We start from the raw sequence: 26,473 nt of genomic DNA on the forward strand, positions 1-26,473 counted from the left end.
TGGAATTGCTGGGTCATTTGGTAACTCTGTGTTTAAGCTTTGGAAGAACCGCTGGACTGTTTTCCAACATGACTGCACCATTTTACATTCCCAGTAGGGGCATATGAGGGTTCCAGTTTTTGCACTATCCTTGCCTACATTTGTTATTATCCACTTGTACCTGTAGGCATCCTATTGGGTATGAAGTGGTATCTCATTGTGTTTTGTTTTTTGTTTTTAAGTAGGTTCCATGCCCAGTGTGGAGCCCAATGTGGGGTTTGAACTCATGATCCTGAGATCAAGACCTGAGCTGAGATCAAGAGTCGGATGCTTAACGGACTCAGCCACCCAGGCGCCCCACTTATTGTGGTTTTGATTTGCATTTCCCTGATGGCTCATAATGTTGAGCATCTTTTCTTGTACTTATTGCCATTTGTGTATCTTTAGAGAAATGGCTATTCTGATCCTTTGCCCATTTTAAAATTGGGTTGTCATGGGCGCCTGGTGGCTCAGTTGCTTGAGTGTCCGACTTTGGCTCAGGTCATGATCTCACAGTTCATGAGTTTGAGCCCTGCATTGGGGCATTGCTGACAGCTCAGAGTCTGGAGCCTGCTTTGGATTCTGTGTCTCTCTCTCTCTCTGACCCTCCCCCGCTGGTACTCTGTCTCTCTCTCTCATAAATAAATAAACATTTAAAAAAATAAAAATAAAATTGGGTTGTCTTTTTAATATTGAATTGTGAAGGCTCTCTATATATTCTATATACAAGTCCCTTATCAAATATGTGCATTGTGTGGGGTTTTTTTATTCTTTTTTCTTAAGTTTATTTATTTATCTTGAGAGAGAGAGAGAGAGAGAGAGAGAGCATGGGAAGGGCAGAGAGAGAGGAGAGAGAGAATCCCAAGCAGGCTTCCCACTGTCGGTGCAGACCCCGACGAGGGTCTCGAACCTGTAAGCTAAGCTGCTAGATCATGACCTAAGCTTGAAACCAAGAGTCAGATACTCAACCAACTGAGCCACCCAGGTGCCCCTTTTTTACTTTCTTGATGGTATCCTTTGAAGCACAAAAGTTTTCCATTTTAATGTAGTTCAGCGTATCTGGTTTTCTTTTGTTGCTCGTACTTTTGGTGTCATGGCTAAGAAGGTTTTGCCTAACCCAAGGTCACAAAGATTTAACCCTATGTTTTCTTCTAAGAGTTTTGTAATTTTAGCTCTTACATTAGGTGATCTGTTTTGAGTTAGTTTTTGTGTATAGTGTGAGGAACAAGCCAGCTTGATTTTTTTTTTTTTTTCTCCTGCATGTGGGTATCCATTTGTTCCAGTAACATCTGTAGAAGTTAAGTTTTGAACTGACGCTTTCCTCACTTTCTGCCTGACAAGAAGAGAATATCTACATGTTGGGTTTTATTTACCTAGTATATAATTTTCCCATCCAAATGGTATATTCCACACAGCTGCAATGATATTTCCTTTTTATCATTAGACAGATTACATCAATGCCAGTTTCATGGATGGCTACAAGCAGAAGAATGCTTACATTGGTACACAAGGTAAGTTAGTCTGCCCCTCAAAGTTGGTTTTTTGTCATCTACCTGTGATTTCTTGCACCAGATGATTGCATGGTTTTTAAAGGAAATGATCATTTGAGGTGATGTTGTGGCCACTAGCTCCTGGCCTTTCATAAAGACTGAGGGTTATTCAGGAAGGCAGAGGAGAGGTATAGAGTTTCTGTACCAGATATGCTTGGAAACTCGCTGCAGAGATAAACTGGAGATTTGAATATAACACTGCCACAAGTTTTTGGATTGTGTACTACCAACCCAGGGGAATGGGACACCAGAACTCAGTGGCCAGTGAGATGCTCTTTGTGTCCAGGAGGCCAGAAACAGCAGTGGGACTTCTCAGAGATTGAGTCCAATCTGTGAAAGGGTGTTGCTGTCCTAAGAGACTTTTGCTGGTCCCTGTGCCATCAGAGAGCACCCAGCAGTCTTCTGACATGGATAGTCTATACTAGTTGACTGTGAAGTACTGGACTCTAGGAAGATTTCAGATAGAGTTTCTATACATGCTCCTTTGGGCCCCAGTACTACTCCTGACCTGGCCTCTGCCATCTCAAGGAGAATACCAAGTTGCCTTCAAAGAGGGTGGGAAGAGATCATAACACAGGAGCACGTAAAGACACCCTATGGGCTTTAGGCCCTTTGATCATCGCTGACCATGGCCAGCAAGAGATCTGGCAATTACCTCTTTAACCAAGTGATCATACTTAATATCACCAGTAATAGATATTATGCCTCTGTTGTGATACAGTGAGAACTGTACAACATAACTTGTATTGTTTGTGGCCAGTTTTTAAGTCTAAATCTGATCATGAAAAATAAACCAGACAAATCCAGATGGTGGGACATACTAGAAGAAAACTGGCTTAGACCTTGCAAAGTTAATGCCATGAAAAATAAAGGCAGGAAACTGCTCTAGGTTAAAGGAGACTAAAGAGATAGGATAACCAAAAGCACATTCCCATGATTGGAACCTCAGTTTAGAGAAAAAAACTATTAAGGACAAACTCGAGACAATTGGAGACTGTGTATTAGATAATATTATTGTATCAGTGTTTAATTGCTTTCAGTGTGATTAATGGTATTGTTCTATAGGAGAATGTCTTTGTTATTCTAAATATGTGCCTAAATATTTAGGAATAAAATGTCATAATGTCTGGAACTAACTTTTAAATAGTTCTGTTAAAAAATATTCTTGTGTATGTATATACAAACAAATGTCTTATAATGATAGCTAAAAATGATAGCTTTCTAGCTAAAGAATATATGAGTACATTGTAGTATTCTTCCAACTTTTCATCAGTTTCAAATTTTTCAAAGTAAAAGTTGAGGGAGAAAAAAATGGATTCTTGGTACATTGTTAATTGGTCTGATGGTCACAGGTTTATATTTTCCCCCTAGAAGGGACCACTCCCTCCAAAAGGAGTCCTTTCAAGACACTAAGAAGAAATGAGAATTATCAGGAAAGATTTTTGGCATACAGGATATGATGTGATCTGCCTGAAAATGGGGGCTTTGTTGAGGAAGATGGCCTTGGCATGGTTGGACTTATGGAGGGTGAGGATTGGCTCTAGGGTGCCTCAGAATGCTTCCTTCTCGGATTTATAAGGCAAAACCACTGCTTAGAGTTGCAGTTTATTCAGGGATTGGATCCTTTAGGGCAGCTTTGAAGGACTTGTCCAGAAGAAACTCCTCCAAGAGTAAGAGAGATTTTTTGAGTCAAGCATAGATCACCTTTGGACAGAATCAGCACTCTCTTAGGACTGGAAAATGGGGTCTTGTGATGTGGAGAAGGCTGATTTGATTTGCCTGGCTAACTTTCTTGGCTATATTGAGTATTCTGATTATAAAATTTTATTTTATTTTATTTTAATATATTTATTTTTGAGAGAGAGAGGGAGTGCACGTGAGTTGGGGAGGGGCAGAGAGAGATGGAAACAGAGGATCTGAAGCAGGCTCTGTGCTGACAGCAGAGAGCCTGATGAGGGGCTCGAACTCAGGAACTGTGAGATCATGACCTGAGCCAAAATCAGATGTTTAACCAACTGAGCCATCCAGGTGCCCCTCTGATTATCATTAATAATAATATTTCTACAAATAATGTCTGTCATCTCTTGAGAGTATCTATTATATATTAGGTATATAATCTTCATCCAATTATTACAGAGACTCTGCAAGGAATGTTTATTAACCCAAGAACAAACTGAAGCCCAAAGAGGTTAGGTGATGTTGGATCACACACATAGTAAGTGGGAGAGCCCGGATTTGAACGTATGTCTGTTTGATTCAAAAGTCCTTGCAAGCCAAGTCAGAGGATTGTTTCACCCATGTCAGCATAAACCACTGATCTGGGAAGTGGGAAGTTTTCCCTTCTAAATTTCTCTGATGCCTTGGAGGAAATTCTGACCCTTCTTTGCCAAGCATGAGTCTGAGTAGTATCTGGGTTGTAGGTGCGCTGATTGGCAACACCATTTTTGCCAGTGATGTAAATGTGGAAGATAAAGGATATGAGTGCTGCTTGGTGCAGAATAGCGGGATGTGGACAAGGCCAGGAGTCAGAGATGGGGAAAGGGAGTTCTTAGTATCTGCTTCACATGCATCTGATGGTAATGGAAGTGCATTGTAGAAAATTTAGAAGATGGGATGAAATTCAATCACAACGCTAAGACTCAGAGATAATGTTAACATTTTGCCGCACCTCCTTCCAAACTATTTTCTGTGTGATCAAATAGATACAGACATACAAAATAGCTAACAAAATGGGCTCTTGCTATATATTACCTCTTTTTTCATCTGATGGTATCTTGTGAATACCGTTTCATAGCAAAAGTAACAGGTCTTACAAAATCATCTTTATGGACTGCTTAAATTGGGGATAGGCCATAATTTAACTAATCCTCTCTTGGTAGACATTTAGCTTGTTTCCAAGACTTTACATGCTTTTGGCAGTGTCCACTTCTGCCAAGAGGGAATTCTAGTATCATGAAACATTAATGCTGCTAAAAGGCTTGAGCAAAAATGGCAGTGAAACCAGCACACTTCCAGGACAAAATTAGCCCTTAATATTGCCCTTCTTCCCTGTAAGCAGAGGAGGAAAAAGCACTGGGAAAGTGAAGCCCAAAGAGGTTAGGTGATGTTGGATCACACATTGAATTACCCCAAGTGATTAGCTCCTTGATTAAAAGGGAGCTGGTGGCCCACAGGTATCTTCCAGGTTTCCCCTGAGCGCTCAGCCCTGTGAAGTTCTAACTCTAAAAAGGGAACCTGACAACGTGACTCTTACCCTCAGTACCATGTTTGCCTAGACATGTTTAATTCTCACAAAGTAAAACGACTAATGTAAGACCATGTGAATTAAATGGTTAAGCCGCTTTGATCCAGCTGTGCCATCAAGAGCTGTCTATATTGTGATGAAGGAAGTTTTTAGAAAGATTCAACTGGCAGGGGCATCCAGAATAGACTGAGAGAGAAAGAGTCCTATTCAGAAAGGTAAACCAGAATGATATAGTAACTTTGGCAAAAGATGATGTGGTCCGTGTGGCAGTGAAATTGGGCCAGGAGAACAAGATGGGGACAGAAGGATAAAAACCAAAACCAACTCAAAGGCAGAAAATCTCTAGGACTTGGTGGCTGCTCTGGGAGATAAAGGAAATGGATAAGTCAGAGTTGACTTTTTAAAACTGGGTGATTTACAAATGCCAGTACTGTTAACAGACATGGGAAAGTAGAGAGAGAAAGCTCATTTTGAAGGAAGAGATTGGATTGCAAGCATGTTGGGTCTGAGGAGACCCATGATGGGATATGGAAGGGGAGTGATTCAGTAAGCTACTGATGTTTATAAGCTTAGGGGAGATGAAAGCAGCTAGAAGTGTGTACATAGTAGATACCATCTGTCTGGATGTGCCAGCTGAAGCCCTGATGGTAAGGCTCTTGAGAGGGTGTGTAACAGTATTTCTCAAACTATAACCTACCTACGGCTTCAACTGGGATCTTGTTAAAATGCAGACTGCACCTTTCTTTCTTTTTTCTTTTCTTTTTTTTAGTTTTATTTGAGAGAGACAGAGACAGTGTGAGTGGAGAAATGGCAAAGAGAGAGAGAGAGAGAGAGAGAGAGAGAAAGAGAGAGAATCCCTAGCAGGCTCCGTGCTGCCTATGCAGAGTCCAATGTGGAGTTCAGACTCTTGAAACCACAAGATCATGATCTGAGTGGAAACCAAGAGTTGGATGCTTAACTGACCCAGGAGCCCCAGATTGCACATTTCTAACACTCTCGCATATAGTGCTGGTGCCAGTGGTTCAAGGACCACCCTGAAAAGCAGGGATGTAGTGAGAAGGGCAGGGAGCCGGTGTCTGTACTTGGGAGTTACTAGTTGGGAGAAAACCAGAAATGCCTGAGAAGGAAAGAAGGGCTTCCCAGAGTTATGTTCCTTGTCTTCTTCTTTTACTCCAGGCCCTTTGGAGAATACCTATCGTGACTTCTGGCTCATGGTATGGGAGCAAAAAGTCCTGGTGATTGTCATGACCACCCGGTGAGCCCTCTTTCTTCCTACTGCACTCTGCCCCCACCCTGTTTGTAAGCATGGAGGATTCCAGAGGGGATTCAACTCTTAGAACAATGAGGATTAGAAAAGCCATGGCAAAGAGTTTGAGATGTTTTAGCTTTTTCTTAGTGGACCCAGAATTAACATAGCCAGGGAATGGTAGAGATTGATAGATCTAACTTGAAAAAACTTTAATCGATGGCTCTGGTGACCCTGTGCCAGTTATAGGCTATTCCAAGGTCCTGGCCTCATCCACTAACGGAAGTCCTGGGAAATGTGGGGTAATTCACTTTTGATCTGCTCCCTACTTCCAAAGGGCAGCTGTCTTCCTGGCTTCTGAATTACCAGTTCCCCTCTGCTCTCCCCTTCCCTGCTACTTTTGATCGTTTTTCTGCTCATTTGTATTTCTGCCTATAAGAGAATTGCAAAAAGAGAGATGAAACATAATAGGTCAGGCAGGGAAGCTCTTGATGAAAAGAATCCTTTTGAAATTTTGGTCTGCATATCTGCCAAAACCTTAGGATACAAATTCATTAGTATCATCATTGTCATTATGATAATGATAACCTATTTCAGATGAGGAGAAGAAAGTTAATGAAAATGTTTGCTCAGTTCCCTTTCTTGTGGCACTGTCACAACCGCCTTTGATTTGGAGAGATGGTGGTGGAAGAAGGACCACCATGGAGCACTTTGGAGCCACTAAAGGGCAGTGACGTGGATTTCAGGCCTTTACCCAAACCTCATGCTGGCTCCCAGGAGCTGTGCCTTTCCCACTCCTCTCAGCCCAGGGCCCGTAATGGGGAAGGGAATGAACAGTGGCTGAGACACAGGACAGAGAGTTCAGTCTGGCCCACCACATTTCCTCTACTGTCTTTTTTTGTCCACCCAGTATTTATCCCAGATGTGTGAAGAGTACCAAGAAGTATCAGAAAAGGGGCCAAATGGTGTAGCAGGCACTCAATAAATGTCTGCTAAGTGAGTACATGCAGAAAATTAGCTGTCATTATATGTGTTTAGAACGAAGGTGTTCTTCCTTTCCTGCCCAGAAGCCAAGATACCGGTTAGAAGCAATGCAAGAGATGACATTGCTGCTAGGGGTACAGCAGATCATGGGGACAGCGGGCTTACTGCTGTGGAGAGGGAGGACAGAAGGCTTACCTTGCTCTGTGTTGTCTTCAGCTTTGAGGAGGGCGGCAGGAGAAAGTGTGGCCAGTACTGGCCTTTAGAAAGAGACTCTCGGATCCGATTCGGCTTCCTCACGGTGACCAATCTAGGCGTGGAGAACATGAACCATTATAAGAAAACAACGTTAGAAATTCACAACACGGAGGTAAATCCCAGTTTCTATTTTCTCACTTTTTTTAAGCTGGAGGAGAACCTTTACTGTAAAGAAAATCTCCAGAGGGAATAGGCAGGATTCCAGGCAGCTTATAAGTTACTTTCATTTTTCTGGGAACAAGATCAGGATATTCAGCTCAGAGCCAATAGAGCCATATTGTCTCAACCCAGCAGTGGCATTACTTAGGAATAAAAATTGTAAGAAATCTGGATCCTCCAATATAGAGAATTGTGTCCTCTCCAGACACTTAACCTTTCTTTTGGGTTTGTAGAGAAGCGATTGTGGAAGAAGTTAAGGGTGGTAGGCAGGAACCTTGGTGGTGGGGATCCCAGGGTGTCGAGAATATAGAAAAGCCAAAGGTAGTCAGGGCAAGCAGAAATGTCCTCATTAACTTTTGCTTCTTTTCCCATTCAAGGAACGGCAGAAACGCCAGGTGACCCACTTTCAGTTCCTGAGCTGGCCAGACTATGGTGTCCCTTCCTCAGCAGCTTCTCTCATTGACTTCTTAAGAGTGGTCAGGAACCAGCAGAGGCTGGCCGTCAGCAGCATGGGTGCACGCTCCAAAGGGCAGTGCCCTGAGCCACCCATTGTGGTCCACTGCAGTGCGGGCATTGGCAGGACAGGTAATGCACCTGATGCAGCAGCTCCAGAGGCAGTAAGGATGGGGGTAATAACAATGCTCTTACTGCCAGTTTGCAAGAATTTGATCCATTGGTGGTGAATCGCCATGAAAGTTCCTCCTTATGTACGTTTGGTATCCCTGGTGCCAGCTGTACTGGCCAGAATACACTTGACAGGCCAGGCCCCTAGCGTTTGATGCTTTATACCTCCCGTCAGCATGATGGTCTTCTGACCCCATCACTGTCACCTGGGTGTCCCAGGGACTGCAGCTGGGCTGTTGCTTCTTTCCCATCCCCCTCCCTAAGGACATCCCCACCCTGTGCTGTGCTCTCCATTCTGGAGCTAGTTAGCAGCTTTTGCCTTAAGGGGATGTGCATTGCAGGGACTGCTGGCCTTTCTAGTTCAGAGGTCCCTTTGGGAGAAAGTCAGGAAGAATAGGTTTGTGTTATGTCTCTGTGGAAAAGTTGTGGAGTCTCTGAAAATTAGGGGCCAGGTGTGGGAATGCTGTCATTCTGTCTAAGATTAAAGCAGGCAGTTCCTATCTGTCACCTTTCCACCTACTCTTCCTGTTACCTCCATACTGTCCTGAGAGACAAGAGGCCTTCTCACTTCTCTGGACTCCCAACAGTCCAAAGTGACCTTCTCCTCGAATCCTTTCAGGCCTAAGGCCAGCTGGCTTCCTGCCATGAGGCACCCTGCCTTTGAATTCATTCATCCAACCTGCCTGGGTTATTTGGTACAGGGAGGGATGCAGGAGAGCTAGACCAGGTATGACCACTTTTTTCCTTCCTTCAGGTACCTTCTGTTCACTGGACATCTGCCTGGCACAGCTGGAGGAGCTTGGCACCCTTAATGTGTTCCAGACAGTGTCCCGCATGAGGACCCAGAGGGCCTTCAGCATCCAGACCCCTGAGCAGTACTATTTTTGCTACAAGGCAATCCTGGAGTTCGCAGAGAGGGAGGGCATGGTGCCCTCCAGTCACAACCTCCTGGCCATGGAGGGTCAGTAACTGTCCCACGATCCTCCTACCTGCTGGCCATCCTTCCTTAAACTACCCTGGACACCGCTGAGCCTGTAGGTTGCCACCAGTTACGCTGAAGCAATGGACCAACCTTTTACTTGTGTCTCCTGGCGCACTCGTGCACGCAAGGCAGTCTTTCCCTTTGGCTAGATAGATGTGGTGAAGTTGCCACTAGAGAGGGCCAGCAGCAATGTGTTCTTAATTCCTAGCACCTGCTATCGAACTGTGCCTTATTAAAACCAAATTGTGGCTATCGGTTTTTGCCAGGGGCCCCGAGGTAAGTGGGGAAGGAACCTCCCTCCCCCCTTTCCCAATGCCATTCTCCTTCTCGAGGTCTCTTTCCCATTCCTTCCCTTTGCTAGGATTTGATGGGGAGGTTTGGTGTGAGCATCCACCCTCCTTCCCAGAGAGCTTGACCAAGTTACATACTTTAGAGAACGTCCCCAGTGCCAAGCACGTTTATACCTAGGGCGTGTATTCCAGTCTTTTCTGTCATTCTCTGTGTGTGTGTGTATGTGTGCGCACTTACATGTATGGGTCCATATGTACGTGTGTATATAATATATATTGTATGTGATAATATGGTCGTATTCTATAAATACATATACACAGAGATACTCCTTGTAGACGTTCCTGGGGTTCCGTGTTGCAGTTCAGGACTGCTTGCTTCTTGGACCCTACTGTTTATCCTGGACTAGCTGGGGTTGGGGATCATATCTCTTACTGTCAAACCGCAGAGTGGTGGAAGAGGACACACACATCCACTCTTCATGCTCCTGCTACAGGCCTTCATTCTCACATAATGACTTATCTCTTTCCAGGAGACTGCCTGTTGCAGCCGAGAATTCTGGTTTGTGGTGACACTGGTTTAACTCAGCATGAATTGCTCTTATCTGATGATTTTACTTTGTTTACTTTGCCAATTTGAGGAATAGACCTCCACTGTGATTCCAGACCCCTCTTTCCTCTCACTGTCCCTTGGGGCTTGGGGTCTGGGAGTAGAAATGAACTCACTGAGCAGTCAGAGCCAAGAGCAATTGGTACGAAGTCTTAGAGGGAAAGAGAGGGAACCCAGGTGTGGGAGAAAGGAAACTACTATGAGAATCCCTCCTTGGGAGTGAGCTTTTTCTTTTCTAGAAAGTTCCTTTCCTTATGCAACTTGGCCCTGTCCACTCAAATTCCCATCTCTTCCTGCCTAGCAGCCTGCCACACTTTGGAGCTCAAGCTGGGTGGGTTCTGTGTCAATAAAAAGCTTGACCCCTGGCTGGGTGAGGCAGTTCCCTGCAATCACTGTTTGCCCCCTGTTCACCCAACCTGTCCCTGTCTGCTCCCGGCCTCCCCAGCCTGATGTGCCAGGGATGGAATCAAGAGTCCCCGGCACTCCACATTCCCAAGAATCCCAGGAACCCCTAAACCTTCCCCCATCACAGATGAGGTTGGCAGCTGATCAGACCTCAATACTTTTATACTGTAATAAGCTCTTTGAATGTATATATTCTTATTTTTACAATCTCTTCATTTTGTATTTAACGTCAATGGACTGAGTCAGATTCAGAAAATAATTGTAAATGTTCATATTCAATATCTTATAGCGATACAGTTTTGTATTTACAGATAAATATACCGACATGATCAAACCCTTTTAGCTTCATCAATTTAGTAGCAGTCTGGGGCTGGGAAGGTGAGGAGGGGGTCCAAGAGCTGGTCCGGGAGGGATGGGGAGGCAGGGAGGGACCCGAGGCCTGGGTATCTGAGACTCAGTTCTCAGAGCCATCTACCTTGTCCATAGGCCATGGCCCTAGCTCTGGGCCGGCAAAGGGAACCACCAGTTGAATGCTTGCTGGGTGCCAAGCTCTTATGCTCCGTGCTTTTCCCCCCATCACCTCATTCAAACCTAGCAATAATCCAGTGAGATTATTATTCTCACTACCTTCTATTTCTGTATAGATGAGGAAGGTAATGTCCGGAAGATTACAGTGATTTGCTCTGGAACTGGAGCTCAGGTTGGTGTGCTTACAAAGACTTTGGCCTCTTCACCGAATTGATCTTTGAAAGCAAAGATCAAGATAGTGTTTTGTCCTAGGAAACCAGAGGGTTTTTTGTTTTTTTGTTTTTGTTTTGTTTTTTAGCTCTCCTTGCAGAGTATAAACCATTCTTAAATTCCAGGTAGTTGATCCTGGCCCCATGATGCATGTTGGGTAACAGAGTTGGGGACTGATGCTCCCAGGTAGAACCTCCTGGTGTCAGGTCCTGAGGTCTCCAGAGTACCAAAGGGATCATCCTCCCAAGGAAACACCATGTATAGGGGTACACTGGTCTTTGTGGGAAGATCTTCCATCTCTCTTAGAATGGAACCAGGAGCTTTGTCCATGTAGCACCACTCCCTGTGCCGTGTAGCTACTCCTTGTTGACCAGTGACAGCCTGCCCAGTTGGGACAGTTCTGGCCTGGAGAGTGTGCAAATATTGGGATGTTCTTAATAAAAGTCATAGCAGCCAACATTTACTGGGTCCTTAATTCTATTCCACAAACTATTCAAAGCGCTTTCTAGATGTTATTCACCACCCTCAAAACAACCTTTTGAGGTAGGTATTGACCAAAATAAAACTGAGGCACAGGAAAATTTAATTAGCCAATCAAGAATCCTGGTCATCTGACTCAAAAGGACCTGCTGTTCATTCCTACTAGAGTCCCTGTAAGGATCCATCTCCTGACCTGCCATATTTTTTGACTTTCTCACTTCAATCAAGAGCTGAAGTGTAGAATAAAAGACTAAGCCAGTCCTTTCCCTGGATGAGTCTTTGTTCTGTTGGGGGCAAGCAAACATAAGAGGTGAACAGAGATACTTGAAATCTGGGAAATCAGAGGGGTTTAGGGAAATGTGGAGGAAACAGGATTAGTGATAAGAGATCTGGAGGAGGTAGTCTTGAACTGTCTTTTGTTTGAAGAGGCTGTAACCAGACCGCTCTGCAAATTCAGTAGTTATACATGAGTCGCACATCTGAGCCTCGGTGAGGTCATGACTGGCAAGAACTCCATAAAAATGCAGATTCCTGGGTCCTGCCTCGTAGGTGATTGAAAGATAGGATGAGCCAGGTTTCAGAAGCATTGTCTTAGTCCATGTTCCTGACTCTGAGGAAGGTTAGCAAATTGGTGTTTCCTAAATCTGAAAGCAAGGGATCAATAGCTTTCCCCTACTGCCGTAGTTTACTTGTAGCTTTTACCATTGAGAAGAGAGTGACTACCCAATGTGAGCCTACCTGTGCTAGGTGTTTCAAGAGGGAAGGGAAGGGGAAGACCGAGAAGGAGCTTGGATCTGTTGAGGAAGTTAAGGCTCTCACACCGGAGAATTGGTGAACAAAGCAAGAGAACCTGCTGTCAAATCCTGGACTGTACAGTTGAGAACATGAGATCAAGTGTTCAGGGGAGAGAGAGCATTTCAGGCCAACTCAGGCTTCTTCCCATTTGAGTGCTGTTTTTTTCACCTAACTTATTCCCTCTAGCGATGGTCCCCGCATCCTGTCCCTGTCAGCTAAGATGGGACATCTGAGGTGAAGGGTGCCCCAGCGTCCTCAGTTTAGGAGGCCTACCAGTGTCCATTTCCATGTCATCACATGCAGGTAAATGACAGAGTGAGACCAGTTCTTGGGCAACTGGACTATTTAGCATTGTAGTTTGAGGGAGATAAGATTCCCAATCTTTTTTCTTAATTTTTTTAAAATGTTTATTCCATTTTGAGAGACAGAGCATGAGTGGGGGAGGGGCAGAGAGAGAGGGAGACAGAATCTGAAGCAGGCTCCAGGCTCTGAGCTGTCAGCACAGAGCCTGACACAGGGCTTGAACTCCTGAACTGTGAGATCATGACCTGAGCCAAAGTTGGCCACTTAACCAACTGAGCCACGCAGGCGCCCCGAGAGTCCCACTCTTAAAGCCTCTCGTCTCTAGGCACAAGCAGACACGCATATGGAAACACACATCAGAGACCTTGGGGGAGGTGGGCCAGGAAGAAAACCTTCCTAGAGTGACTGAGCTCTTTAGTAGTTTTGAGGCCTCACCACTCAACCCCAACCAGCTCCTAGCTTCCTTTTGTAAAAGAAGGAGCCTCATTAGATGATACTACTACAGACCCTCCAACTCTTAAGGGGCTATTCTTTGATGGACAGTGTGAATTCCTATAGACAAACCATCAGGCCCTTCTCTGGTTGGGTCAGCTCCCACTTGCAGTCCCTAGTTTTAGCTTTTCAAAAGTCTCTTCTTTCAAGCTGCTGCCACTTCCCCGTTTTCTCTCACATCCTTCCCCACTTGGCCCCCAACTTAGAAAGCAGGTCAGGTTTCCCCTGTAATTCCCAGGCCAAGCCCTAGGCCTTAAAGGCTTCTGTGCTGCTCCATGTGGAGCTGACAGGGTGAGTCAGAGTCGAGGAATGAACCGACCAAGGTCCCAGAGTTGTCAGCCGTGGTCTTAGATTTGTCTCAGGCCTTGGTCACTCCCCACAGACCACCATTCTCTTACCAAGGGCAGGAGCTTTAGCTCCTGCCCGGGAGGGAACCTGATTTTCTCTTGGGGAGTATCTGCCCTATGGTTACCATCACAACAGTTGTGACTAGCCAGTGTTGCGGACTGCGCTGCTCTTAACTGACCACAGAGAAGACTGGGTCTTCTCCACAAAAAGAAGGATAGCACTCAGAAATCTGTTGAAGTGTTTACTCTCCCTCCACCCCACCATCACTCTTATGAAAATCTGTATGTTTTAAGCTAAATCTGGCATGCTGCAGTCTTTTTATTTTTTTATTTTTTTAAATCTGAGTAGAGCGGACACATCATGTTACATTAATGTCAGGTGTACAGCATAGTAATTCAACTTCTCCTTAAGTTATGCTGGCATACTGGAGTCTTAAATACCCACGTTTTTTCTGGCTAAGGCCAATGTGGACATAGCTAGCCAGCTACACCAGAATCCCAGCCAGGAGTGTTGGATGGAGATTGGGAGCGGTGATCCCTTTTCAACAGGTCAGGGTAATATGTTCCTGATGGTTGTTAGGGCTAAGATGGAGATGAAAGTAGGAAAGCAAGACAGTGAGAGGCACATAGAAGGTAGTCAAAGAAGGCACAGTACCTCTCCCAACTCCAGGCTCACTTCCTTCCACCCCTAGCCCCACATCAGAACGTGGCTATTTCTCTAAGCTAATGTACTTGTCTAAAGCTTCAAAACTGACCAGGTGCTCAGTTGAGCCTAGGTCAGCCATTTCATCCTGAGGGGTCTGTTGCTTCCTTGACCTTGAATGAATACCTATTCTTTGGTCATCAGCCAATGGACTAATGGAGTCTGACTGACGTTCAGGAGAGATGTTAGGCTGGAGATGCCAATTGGGGACTTAGTCGAGATAAAAGCTAGAGGCCTTGGGGCGCCTGGGTGGCTCAGTCAGTCGAGCATTCAACTCTTGATTTCGGCTCAGGTCATGATCTCAGAGTCATGGGATCAAGCCTTGCATTGAGCCCTGTGTCAGGCTCCATGGTGAGCATGGAGCCTGCTTGAGACTCTCTCCCTCTCTCTCTCTCTCTCCCTCCCCCTCTCCCCTACTCGTGCATGCTCTCTCAAATAAAAAAAAAAAAAAAATGTTAGAGGCCAAGGAAGTGGGTGAGAACAGAGAAGGAGGCGAGCAAGAAGAGAGGAGAGATATTTGGAGTCCCCAACATTAAGGAGAGGATGAAAAGCTTGTGAAAGATTCTGATTAATAGACTGAAGTAACAGAGGACATGGCCAGGCTGTATTCTCACAACCTGGTCAGTTAGGGAGTGGTTAGGATGAATGTACAGGAATCAGAAATGTAGGTGCACGGGTGGTGTTCTCTGGCCAGGTACTGATGGAGAGGCGGTGTGTATGGAAGGTGAGAGTAGAGACTGGTTTTCAGGCTGTCTCCAACCAAAGCAAGGACCACATTTGTCTCTTACATATTAGGGCTCTGAATAAGACTATTCAAACAAAGGAGGAAACTGCTACTTTAATTTTTTTTTTAATGTTTATCTTTATTTTTGAGACAGCATGAGCGGGGGAGAGGCAGACATGGAATCAAAAGCAGGCTTCAGGCTCTGAGCTGTCAGCACAGAGCCCGACGCAGGGCTCGAACTCGTCAACTGTGAGATAGGACCTGAGCCAAAGTCAGACGCTCAACCGACTGAGACACCCAGGCACCCCGGAAACTGCTACTTTAAAAAATAAAATAAAATCACCAAACAAATGACATACAAAAGAAAACATTTTGAAAATGGAAAGCCAGGGGGCCTGGGTGGCTCAAGCAGTTAAGCTTCTGACTCTTGGTTTCAGCTCAGGCCACAACCTCATGGTTCATGAGATCGAGGCCCGCATAGGGCCCGCGTTGGGCTCTGTGCTGGCAGAACAGAGAGCCTGCTTAGGATTTTCTCTCTCCCTCTCTCTGCCCCTCCCCCCTCAAAATAAATAAATAAACTTAAAAAATAAAGTTAAGAGGGAGAAAATGTAAAGTCAGGTTGTACTTACTTCCTAGATTTGGGCTGGAAATGATCCAGAAAGGTATATTAATGCTCAGTGAAAGGCAGTGAGTAGCAATCTTAAAACCCACTAAAAAATTCCAAGCCTCCAAACTACCCAGAAATCAGGAATATGGAATATGTTCAACCTAAGCCAGTTGACTGCCAGGGAAATAGTTTCTTCACACAATGGGATTGTGGGCTCCTTTAGGCCAGTCCTGGGCTCTTCCCTCAGACTGCTGCACCAGGAACTTTGCACATGAATGGCCAAGAGAAGAGGGAGGAGTGAGGAGACAGAGGGGGAAAAAAGTCTGTGCAGTCTTGACTAAATATTTATTTATTTATTTATTTATTTATTTATTTATTTAGTAAGTAATCTCTCTGCCCAATGTAGGGCTTGAACTCACAACCTCAAGATCAAGATTCCCGTGTTCAGCCAGGTGCCCCAGGCATATTTTATTTTTAATCTCACAGCCCACTGAAGTAGGTATTCTTATTCTTAGTTTGCAGATAAGGAAATTGAGAAGATAAATAACTTGTAAAAGACTTCCAGCTAGGAAGTGGCTAAACTGAGATTCTGACCTATAGTTTGAGCTTTTTCCCCTTGAGCCTATATGGCAGTTTGGGTTGGGAGTGGAGAGCAAGTCTCAGACGCCCCTCATCTGGATATTCCCAAACTGGCAGTGGTCTTCTATAGCTAGCAGAGCTTGTCAGCAGGGCACTGGCACTGACATTTTTTTTGGCAGAGTCACTGAAGTGCAGGCCCTAAATGTCTCAATCACCACCTACCACCCTAAAGAACTAAATGAGTCCTTTTTGTGAATGAGGGTGCGTGTGTGTGCGCGCGCTTGCGCACACACACGCGTGATGCCCGTGAGACAGGATGTCAGTGGGTGTGACGGTTTTGAGCAGTGGTGTGAGTTAAGGACGCACGTATGTATGTGGTTGGGAGAACTATCTTCCTTCTCTGAGGATAACTTTTTTTTTTTTTTGGAAAGGGCCAGAAATCATTTAGAACTATCTGGGGACAAAATGCTCTTGGAATTAGGGAGGTAAGGTGGGTGGAACAGCAAGAAGGAGGCTGTTTTTCTCCAGAAGGTTCCAATGTGAATCATGGGCCCTAGTGTGTATAGAGACAGCACATGGGGGAGTGGACAAAGCTCAGGCTTTGGGCCCAGACAGACTCAACTTGGACTAGTCATTCTACTACTGCTCTGAGCCTCAGTTTACTCAAATATAATTACGATAATAATCCCTAACTCACACAAAAGAGGCCTCCTGGGAATCAGAACCTGGCTTCCCAATGTGACTTCTCCAAGGAAGGCCCTCATCCGTATCCATTCACTGTTTTGTCCTGATAGAGTGGGGGTGGGGTGGGGGTGGATGTAACCTTTAATTTAGCTGGTGGGCCAATGTCACCAAATCAAATACTCACTTTCCCAAAGAGTCTGGGACTGGCTCTCCTATGTAGGCATCAGCGTACTGAGTCAGAAACAATAATCCCTGTACTCCTTCTAAGGGGGTCTCCTATGCCTGATTGCTGTGGACACTGGAGTCTCAGAGGTGAATCGGATAGAGTGGCTACCCTCATGGAGCTTTGTCTAGAGAGATCTGTTCGGAGGCGACTGCCACCCGGCTGGTGTACCAAGGAGGGCAGGGAGTGTCAGCAACATCTGTTTCTCTGAGTGGGAGTAACTACTGTGGTTGCAAATGTTCATAAGTAGCTTCATCCACAGAATACCACTTGCTGTTTCAGCTTACAGACAAATACTTGGGCCTTTGGCCTCCACAGAAGCTCAAAACTTTACTAGGTGTATTAAAGCACATTTTATCACCACACTTGATCTTCATAACCGCGCAAGGATTGCTGTTACACTCTTGTGCAGGACAGGGGGCTAACCCACAGATAATAAGAGACTGAGAACCACGTGACTCAACTCCCAGACTAATGTTATTTCAGCTCTACCACTCTGCCTCATCTGTGTCTACAGATGCATTCACACAGTAACTGTTATGCCTTCATCTAGGGTGGAACCTCTTGGGAAATAGAATAGAAATCTGAGATGGGGCTCCAGGCATCAGGGGATCTCTGTTCTGAATTAGGAAAACTTGGTTCTCACCCTAGGGAACCCCCAGTCTGAGAAGGAACCTCAACCTCCATGGCCCTGCCAGGTGCTAGGCCTCCCACTGAATACACAGTCCTCACGTCCTGGCCTTCCAGCCTCCACGCCCTTTCCTTCAGTGATCTCATCAACCAAGTTACCTCCCAAATTCTAGTCCCCACTTCACCTGGGATGACCACTGCCCTTTCCAAATCAGTATTTCTTCCCATCTGTCCTCTCCCCTTAGTGGCAAGCTTCCCTCCCATCAGAAAACGCCCTTCCCTATGGACCCTGAGTGGAGGAAGAGTCCTTTGGGCCTTTCTACTTCAATTTCCATCCCCATTTCACAGGAGGGAAACAGCCCCAAAGGGGAAGAAGTACTTGCCTAAAGATATATAACCAGTCACTGGCCAGGCAAAGCCTAGAACCCAGATTACCCAACCGTTAGCCTCAAACTCTCCCACCTCTTCACACACCAGACCACTAACTCACCCTCACCATCACCATCACCCATATTGAATTAGCCACTCAGGCCCCTTGAATCTCTCTCAAATACACCTCTCCTTTTTTATTCTTTTTGCTTCCTATTGCCACTGCTCTGGTCAAGTCCTCGTTATAGCTCACCTGAGTTATTGGGCAGCCTAACTGGCATCAGGCCCCACTCTGCCCACAGGACTCTAACCCCTTCACATTCTGCACACCCCACATCGGCCACACTAACTTCCTTTCCTTGATGCCTCAGTCAACAGGTCTTTCTTGCTCACTCTGTGTGCTCTGACCCCAGGCTCAGCTCTGTTGAGCAACTTCTGGTTGAAAGTTAGGACAAACACTGCAAATGATTCAGGGAAGGATCCGAGTCAGAGCTTTTGACTTGAGGGCTACTGAAAGTAGGCAAAGCTTTCTGCACTGGGTGGCTGGGAGAGAGAAAAGCAATTTTCCTTTGGCTCCATCACCTATGCATCCCACCAGAAGATGTACCTCTGGTCTCCAAACCCAGTATTAATGACAGCCTTTGTGCTCTGCCTTCACTGCCTACAGGCACCTCTCACTCAACTATTCTCAGCCCCTGTCTAGCTACTGGGATGGTGACCATCTTAAACCATAGTTCTGGGCCTACAGTCTGGGACTGTGCTGCTTGGACATTGTGTTGTGCAAGTCTAAGAATTTTAACCAGGTATTAAAGTCTTCTGCTGTTTGCTTCCATCTTTCCAACCATGATTTTCACGACTACAGCCACACTCAAAGATCCTTAATAATGCCCTTTTTGCCCTTTGCTGAAAATTACCTGCCCCTTCACTTCTGCCTGATGAAAGCGCTAAGACCCTACGTGAGTGCCATCTCCTCCATGAAGACTGTCCCAGTTTTCCTCAACTGGATCAATCTCTCTGCTCTGAGTTCTTATAAATGTCTATTTATACATACATTTCTGCCTTGCCTTGCCTTACTTAGCTCTTGCCATAGCATCAACCTAGTAGCCTAGGTCTACTCTTGAAGGGTGTAGAGTGAGCATCTCATCCAGCCTCTGTAATTGCACTCAGAAGCAGATGCGGTATGAATGTGTCTGCCTCGCCCACGGTAGGTGCTCAGAGAAGCGCCTGTTGCCTGAACGCCGGACTTCCTGCTTACACCATTCATTTTTAGGCAGCCGCCTAACAGAATGGGCCGGACAAGGTTAGGTTGCACAGCCAGGGGAGTCGGGGGACCTTCCAGCCAGTCGCTAGGGTGTCCCTACCAACCTCCCCCTACCCAGCTCCAAATGGGGTGTGAGTGTGAAGGAAGTGGGGCCGGGTAGCTCCGCTAGCTCCTCCTCCTAGTCCACCCTGCGGATCTCTGAGTCTCAGGTCCCCTTCCAGTCCTAGGGTCTCAAACTCGAAGTGGCGGTACCGGAGAGATAGGGGTCTCTGCCACGGATGCGCTTCGCACTCGCGGGTAGTTTAATTTATTTATTTATGTGTTTTTGGAGGGAGGGAGCGTTCAATGAAGGGGAAGAGGTGGAGCGAGGGGAGGAGGCGTGCCCAGGCTGACTGACGCTGGTGCTGGGGAGCCAATGGCCCGTGGGGGGCGTTCCCCCCCATTCAGGACTCCTCGCCTGGCTCGGAAGGTATGTTAAACAGCTGCTTTTAATTTGGTCTCCCCAATCTCAGGCGTTTGGGGGGCTAGCTCGTTGGCCTGTCGCTCTGGCCGGTCCGCCACGGTGCGGGCGCCGCGGGCCCCGGGACGGAGCTAGGGGAGGTTCGGAGTCCGGCGGCCGAGGGAGGCTCGGGGCAGGCCAGGAAGGAGAGCTCTTGGCGCCGCCCGCTCACCAGTGTGTGTGTTTCCAAGCCGGGCCGGATTCGTGGGGAGGGGGTCGGCCAGGCCTGGGGTCGCCAGTGCGCCGGCCGTGCTGCCTAGTTTATTTCACCGAGCAGTCGGTTTCGGTAGGTTTCGGCGGCGGACTGGGTAAAGGGGCGGGCAGGGGGAGATTTCCCCCCACCTCGCTCCTGGAATGCCTTAAAAAAACATATTGTAAAGAAGAAAATAGGGGATATTCCGTACACCGATGGGAACTGAGCCCGGGCTGCGGCGCGCGGGCTCGGCAGGGGGCGGCGGCCTGAGCCCGGCGGGCCAGGCCCACTGAGCCCGCGGCGCCGGGAGTTGGTCGAGAGCTGGAGTTAGCGAGCGAGCCGGAGCCCGCGGCTTTCCCCGCTAACCATGCTGGGCGAGGGCGGCAGCCGCGGGGAGGGTTTTGTTTCGGTCCGCAAACTTGTAGGAGGGGGCGGTGGGCGCGATTCGGAAAGGCGCGGGCGCCGTGGGCCGCGGTTGTTATGGACTCTGGGGGCGGGGGCAACGCCGGACTTGCGGGAGGGGCGGCCGGGGGAGGAGGCCACCGGAAAGAGCCCCTGGCGCCTGGGCACTAGCCTCGCGTGTCGGTCTGTGTTCTCCGAACTCCCGGGCCGTGGCAGTAGAGCCAGCATTCGGCGCCGGAACCCACCAGGCCGCGAGCCCGCGCGGAACTCGGCCCGGGGGTGTGGAAAACCTCCAGGAACTCGGCGGCGGCTTCGACCCGCGGCCCCAGCTGATCCCCTTGCAAACATGGAGCTGCCTCCTTCCCCGCCCACCCCAAGGCGGTGGCGGCTCCCTTCCCCTCCCCCGGCCGTGCCGCTCGCCCGCGGATGGTGCGGGGGCGGGGGCGCGGGCGTGTGAGCGCGCCCACGAGGGGGTGGCCTGAAAGGGGCAGTGAAGGTCGGAAACTGGGAAAACAGTCTCCACGCTCGGAATCGGGAAAAGGAAATGCATCAGCGGGCGGGGAGGGGCGCGGGGGGCGCGCCTGTCAGCCGGGATGGCGGCCGCGGGCTGGAAGGCGGGGCGCCGGCGCTAACCGCCGGGGTCGGGCGGGGCGTAGCCGGGAGAGGAGGTGCCGGGGCCCGAGCCCACGGAGCGCCGGGCTGCCCCTGCCTCCACTCCTTGGCCTAGCCTGTTTACTATCTACTCCAGCCGCCGCTTGTGCAACCCGCCTGGAGGGGAGCTGAGGGGCGGGGCCTTTCCCTCTCTCTTCCACCCACCTCGGGCTCCTCCAGAGGGCCCGCCTTCTCTTGTCTTCCACTGGCTGGGCGAGACTCCCTTTTTGCCTTCTCGGTTCTCGACTGGATGACATTCTCTTGAGCTCCGCCTATCGGAGGCCGGGCTGGAGTTTAAGTTGCTAGGATTTTTTTCCGTGAAGGGCGGAGGGAGGATTCCTGCGGCTTACGTGAGGCGCAAGGTCCCACCCCCACTCCTGATTGGTGAGACGGATAGTCCCGCCCCCTCCGGCAGGGTGAGCTAGGAGAGGGGGGAAGTCCACCCTCTGTTCTCCGCCCCCTCCCCTAGCCTGTGTGCGCGCTCGGCACATGTGTGAGTCCCGCCTTGCTCCTTCGAACTGTCCTCCCGCCCGGAAGTCCCGGGTTTGGAGTCCTTGGCAAGGGGCGGGGGGGGGGGGGGGGGGGGGGTGAGGAGGGCGGAGAAGGCACACAATGATTTCTCTAAAGGTGGAGATCTGGTAGCTTTGCGATGAAGTTGGTTTGACAGCATGAGTGGATTTGGAGGGCCCCGGCTCCAGGGGTTCAGCAGAGGCTAGAAAGAGGGGTAGGATCTGGCCTTCCTGGCCAAATACTAAGTTCTGACCCTGCGGCTTGGCTATTCCCGCGCCTCTTGATTTCCCGGAGATCGCTCTGAGCTTAAGCTTGAGAACGCCGCGGACACTGGCAGCCTGTCCTTAGTTGGCTTTATGTAAAACTCTGAGCAACCTAAGATTGGCCTGGATGCCTTTAGGCAAGATCCAGGGCGGTTCATCTCCTGTTGACAAAGAAGTCGGGGGTGGCCCAATCCTCCTTAGATTCGAAGTGGTTCTTGAGGTGCAGATGGGAGCGTCGTGTGGCACCCAGTTCCAAGGAGCAGGGGACGGCCGTAGAGTGAAAGGTAACCCTCGAAAGTTCTGTAAAAGTGCCGCTTCTTCCTAACCTCCTAGAGGTTTGGCCCGAGGGTCGCTTCAGTTGGTGTGACTTATTTTTAGAGCTCCGACCTGCTACAGGGCTTGGATCTCATCTGTTAGTTACTCATGGAGTTCCCAGTTTACTGCCTTGTCCTTGCGATTCGAAGCCATCCTTGGAGTCAGGCCCACCTGTTGCCAGCGATGGTTTCTTTGCCATCTCCACTGGGTTGCGGAGGGAGGACAAGATAGGACCTGGGAATGGGTTCCCAGGGGCCTGCCACTTGGGGACTGACACGGCTCTCTTGGGGGAGTAGCCTTTTTTGCTAGAGAGCGGGAAAACTCTAGTCCCGCCCCCTCCTTTCCTGGCGCTCCTTGAGCGCCCCCCAAAGCAGGTCCAGCGACCGTTCTCCGCCCGATTTTGGTAAAATAAATAAAAGCAAGTTAGACGTTGCAAGCACCTTGTGTTTGAAGCATTATAATGTACACAGAGACGGCCTAGGAACTTCCATTAATCCTCGTTGGCCAAAGGAGTAAGGTGAACAGTCGTTCTTATCTTTTGTCACTAACTCTGGAATTTTTATTCTTTCTATGAAGTGTGGGGTGAAGGTTCATTTATGTCGTGGGCTGTTTGGTCTCCTTCAGTTCGAGTCCGAATGTGCCTACAAGATCTACCCCGGAGATCGCAAATGCCTTACACCTCACGCTCCGCCTTCCGGAGGCTTGCCAGGGCGGTGGCTGTTAGGGCCCTGCCTTCATTTTGATTATCCCCGCCCTCTTAGAACTGCATACTGAAGTTTAGGGATTGTCGGTGTTAGAAGTGTGCAGCCACCCCAACTGCGGGCTGGCAACCACTGGGGCGATTTTTTGGCTTTGGTCTCCAGCGCTTAATTCTGTACTAACTGAAAGCTGTACGGATCCGGTTGCTCCGGATATTTGTGTTTACAAGGAGGCAGCGTGCGGAAATGTAAATTGTAAAGAAAGAATTCGATACGATGAGGTTCTTTCTTTCTCTCTCTTTTTTTTTTTTTTTTTTTTTTTTTTTTTTTTTGGTAAGGGGGTCCTCCACGGTGGTAGTGCTGCTGCCTCTCCCTTTCAAGTCCCAGGGCATGGGATCCCGGCCGCTGAGCTCCGCGCCCCCTCCTGTTTCGGGCCCTGGAACTCTCTGCACTTCAGTCTCTAGTGTAAACATTCCACAAAAGGACTGCTAAGGTTCAGCCTCCTAGCGCGGGGCGGAGTCAACTCCTTCCTAGACGGACGTCCTGGCCAATGGAGGCTGCTACCGGCGCCGAGATATCCAATCGGATAGCTGGGGGCGGGGCCTGTCTCACTTACGGACATTTTACCCCACATCGGTTACTTACCTTCCTGGGGCAGCGAGAGAGCGAGGGGTAGCCTTCCAATGCGATGACCGGCGAGGGCGGGAGCCGACTTGTTGGGCCTGTGGCTGAGCCCGCACGGGGCGGGATGTGTGGAGTCCTCCAATGAGACGTGAAGAGCTCCCCTGCTTCCTCCAATAGTGTTGAGGCTTGGGGGTGGGATTCAGCAATTCGTCTCCAATAGGCGGGGTTGAGTTAGGGAAGCTCCCCGCCAATAGGGGCGTGGAGAAGGTGAGCGGCTCCCCCCCCCACCCAGCAGAGGGGGAAGGGGCGGGCAGCCGGCAAGCAGGGTGCTGGGATTGGTTAAGTCTTTGACGGGCGGATAATGCGGCCTGTGGTGGAGCGAAGTTGAGTCTTCCCTCTGCGGGGCGGGCCGGGGGAGTGGGCGGGATTTCCCGGGTAACAGAGAAGCGGCCGCGGCGGTAGAGGCGGCGGAGACGGTTTCTCCATCTTTCCCCCCCTCCCCTTCCCCCCTCGGAGTTTCCCTCCCTCCCTCCCTCCCTCCTTCCCAGTCTGGGCACCGGGGCCTGTGACCGTTTCGTTAGCGGAGAGGAGGCTGCCAGTCCGCTTCGGCGGGCCTGTGCCCTGCTCCGTTCTCGGGGCCTCCCTGCTGAGCCCAAGGCTCACGCCGAGAGGGACACGCAGTGAGGAGCGGCCGAAGCAGCTTTGCGGTGAGAGCACGCCGGGCCGGGGTCGGGGCGGGGAGCCTAGTGGCGGGTAACACCGGACTCGAGGGTGTGTATTTTTAGGGGGGGGCTGACCTCCTCGGCTTCCCGTAGAGCAGGCGGGCGGGAGGTGTGTGGATGTGTGAGGGGGGTGGGGGGCGGAGCGGGGTAGATCTTCGTGCGGGAGGGGGAGGAGAGCGTAGTCCCGGTGCGCGCGGAGGGGGCGGGCTCTCGCGCCGCCGCTCAGGGGCGGGGCAGGCGCGCGCGTGCGATTGTGGAGAAAGGGGCGGGGTCGGCCCTGGCTAAGTGCTGTTTGCGGTCGACCACCCCGCCTGTCCTCCCGAGGTGGGCGGGGCCTCGGCTGGGCAGCCGCGCTCTGGCTTGCTGGGGTTGGGGGACGGGCAAGGGGTCTCCCGCGTGTGGCTTCGGGGCGCGGCAGGGAGGGGCGTGAAGTCCGCTTTCCTCCGCCTTCTCGGGATCCGGTTGGCCGGAGGGGCCGTACAGAGCCGTGATGCCACTCCTCCTGGCCGTCTCCCCCTCCCCCCGGTTTCCGCCTCCTTGGCAAATGAGGCGGGGTTCGGGAAAGCCCGCTGTCCGGTCGGGCTGGGAGTCGCGGCGCCCAGATTTGCCCCGCCCTACGTCTCCGTGGGGTGGGAGGGGCTCCCGCCGACTCTGAGCTGCGGAGGTGTCAGGACTTACTCTTGTGGCTCGGCCATGCCTTTTGCCTAGGGCAGAAGGGCCTGTGCCAGAGCTGTTGTCTCTGCTTAGTTCCATGCAGCATAGATGGCATCATGCAGCCTTGGAGGGTGGGAGCATGGTCACCGCCACTCCCCCCAGATTGTAATTATTGGGGCGCGGTGCTCAAGGTCCTTTCGTTGGAGTCTGCGGTGGAGTGGCTGCTCTTGCTGTGACCATGCTTCCTCAGCGGTGATGGTGGGGGGAGGGGCGGAGAGTTAGCAGAGACTAGAAATGTGGCCGGGGACAACCTTTCTTGGGAGTTCCCTTGAATGTTCAGTTACTGTGGCTGTACGGGGCGGGGTTTCCTTGGAGCCAATAGGGTGGTGGGTAGTTAGACTTGGCCACTGTTTAGGTGCCTTAGGACTTCAAACCGAGTTAGCCAGAAGTCTTAACAAGGCTGAAATTTAGAAAAGGGAGGGTTGGGTTTACATTTTACTATTTAAAATGACCTATTTATAAAAGATAGTAATCTTAAAAAACCCTCAGACTGAATAAAATACTCTGATTTCTTCGATTCTTGCATTTTTGAATGTTTTCATTGTACAGATGGTTCTGCTATGTAAACTTAATTTCACAAAGAAATAAGTTGCAATTTAGGTAACTATAGGTGTTCTTAAAAAATCTCTTCTGGTTTTAATGCAATTCTGTTAGAACATCTAGATCACTTTCTGTTTATATTCTATAAAATACAGTGCTCTTGCCCTGTTTTATTACAGAGAGGGTGTAGTCGAGGACTAGTGTAGCTTTGTGTATGTGACTTTGGTAGCAGTGCTCTCCGACCTGTATTGGGGAGTTGCCCTAGGGCATTTCATTTTTAATGAACTATTTTAATTTTACATTAAGTTTTTGCTCTGACTTGGTACATTCTCTTTTCTTAAGAGAAATTACTTACGTATTTTTTATATTTTTCATGAGAAAATAAAAATGGAAGGAATATGTATTTATGGACTAATATCTGAGCAAGCCCTCTGGCTGATAATCTGAATTGAAGTTAAACTCTGGATTTGTGCTTTGCTCATTTGGGGCTGAGAGCTTGGCCCTGTGCTATACGCATGTGAAGAGAGTCTCAATATCTGTTAAGGCAGTAGCAATGGCAAAGGTAGCTTTTCCATTTGAGTAATGGTGACTGTATTAGAATTGCTGTGGAGACAAAAAAACCTGGGTGTTTTTTTCTGGTGCATAAACTGACAAAGATATGGAAGGCAGTGGAGAATTTACCATGGAGGAAGGTTTGGTCAACATAGTTGTTTCCACCATTTGTGATGTTGTCTGTTGGGAAACATGGGAGACCTAATTCATGCCTTTAAAGAATATGTTGTCTGTTGGTGCACCAGGATCAGAAGTCCCACGATGACTGTAAGGATTCAAGTAAGAACCTGGATATACTATGTATGTTAGGAAAGTTTTCGTAAATGCTTCTTATCTCTTCAAATATCTGAGATATATATGTGTGTGTGTGTGTGTGTGTGTGTGTGTATAATCTCCACACCCTATAGGTTTGCCAGAGTTAAAGACCCCAGATAGATTGTTGGCATTTTGTAATTAAGAAGATTTCACCTAAAGAGTAAGATTTTTTTTTT

The 26,473-nt window shown here is 48.8% G+C and overlaps 2 protein-coding genes across 8 annotated transcripts in view; both read left to right on the forward strand.

Moving 5' to 3' along the window:
* Window positions 1-11,561, forward strand: part of PTPN9 (protein tyrosine phosphatase non-receptor type 9) — an 81,632-nt gene extending 70,071 nt beyond the window's left edge. For all 5 annotated transcript variants that reach the window (XM_019441401.2, XM_019441402.2, XM_019441397.2 and 2 more), the window contains 5 exons: window positions 1,463-1,529; window positions 5,989-6,067; window positions 7,259-7,409; window positions 7,834-8,041; window positions 8,835-11,561. In XM_019441401.2, coding sequence (XP_019296946.1) covers window positions 1,463-1,529; window positions 5,989-6,067; window positions 7,259-7,409; window positions 7,834-8,041; window positions 8,835-9,049 — 720 coding nt within the window. In that variant the 3' untranslated portion in view covers window positions 9,050-11,561. The remainder of the gene's footprint in view (window positions 1-1,462; window positions 1,530-5,988; window positions 6,068-7,258; window positions 7,410-7,833; window positions 8,042-8,834) is intronic.
* Window positions 11,562-19,734: 8,173 nt separating this feature from the next.
* SIN3A (SIN3 transcription regulator family member A) overlaps window positions 19,735-26,473 on the forward strand; it is a 74,809-nt gene continuing 68,070 nt past the window's right edge. The window contains exon 1 of one of the 3 annotated variants that reach the window (XM_019441404.2): window positions 19,735-19,768. The gene's annotated coding sequence lies outside the window, so the exon portion shown is untranslated. Of the gene's footprint in view, window positions 19,769-23,939; window positions 24,162-26,473 lie in introns of those variants that run through there. The other 2 variants (XM_053888829.1, XM_053888828.1) reach the window with 2 other exon arrangements.

This window comes from Panthera pardus, unplaced genomic scaffold (assembly GCF_024362965.1).
Source record: "Panthera pardus isolate Hobbes unplaced genomic scaffold, ASM2436296v1 HiC_scaffold_24, whole genome shotgun sequence".
NCBI classification, from domain to species: domain Eukaryota; kingdom Metazoa; phylum Chordata; class Mammalia; order Carnivora; family Felidae; genus Panthera; species Panthera pardus.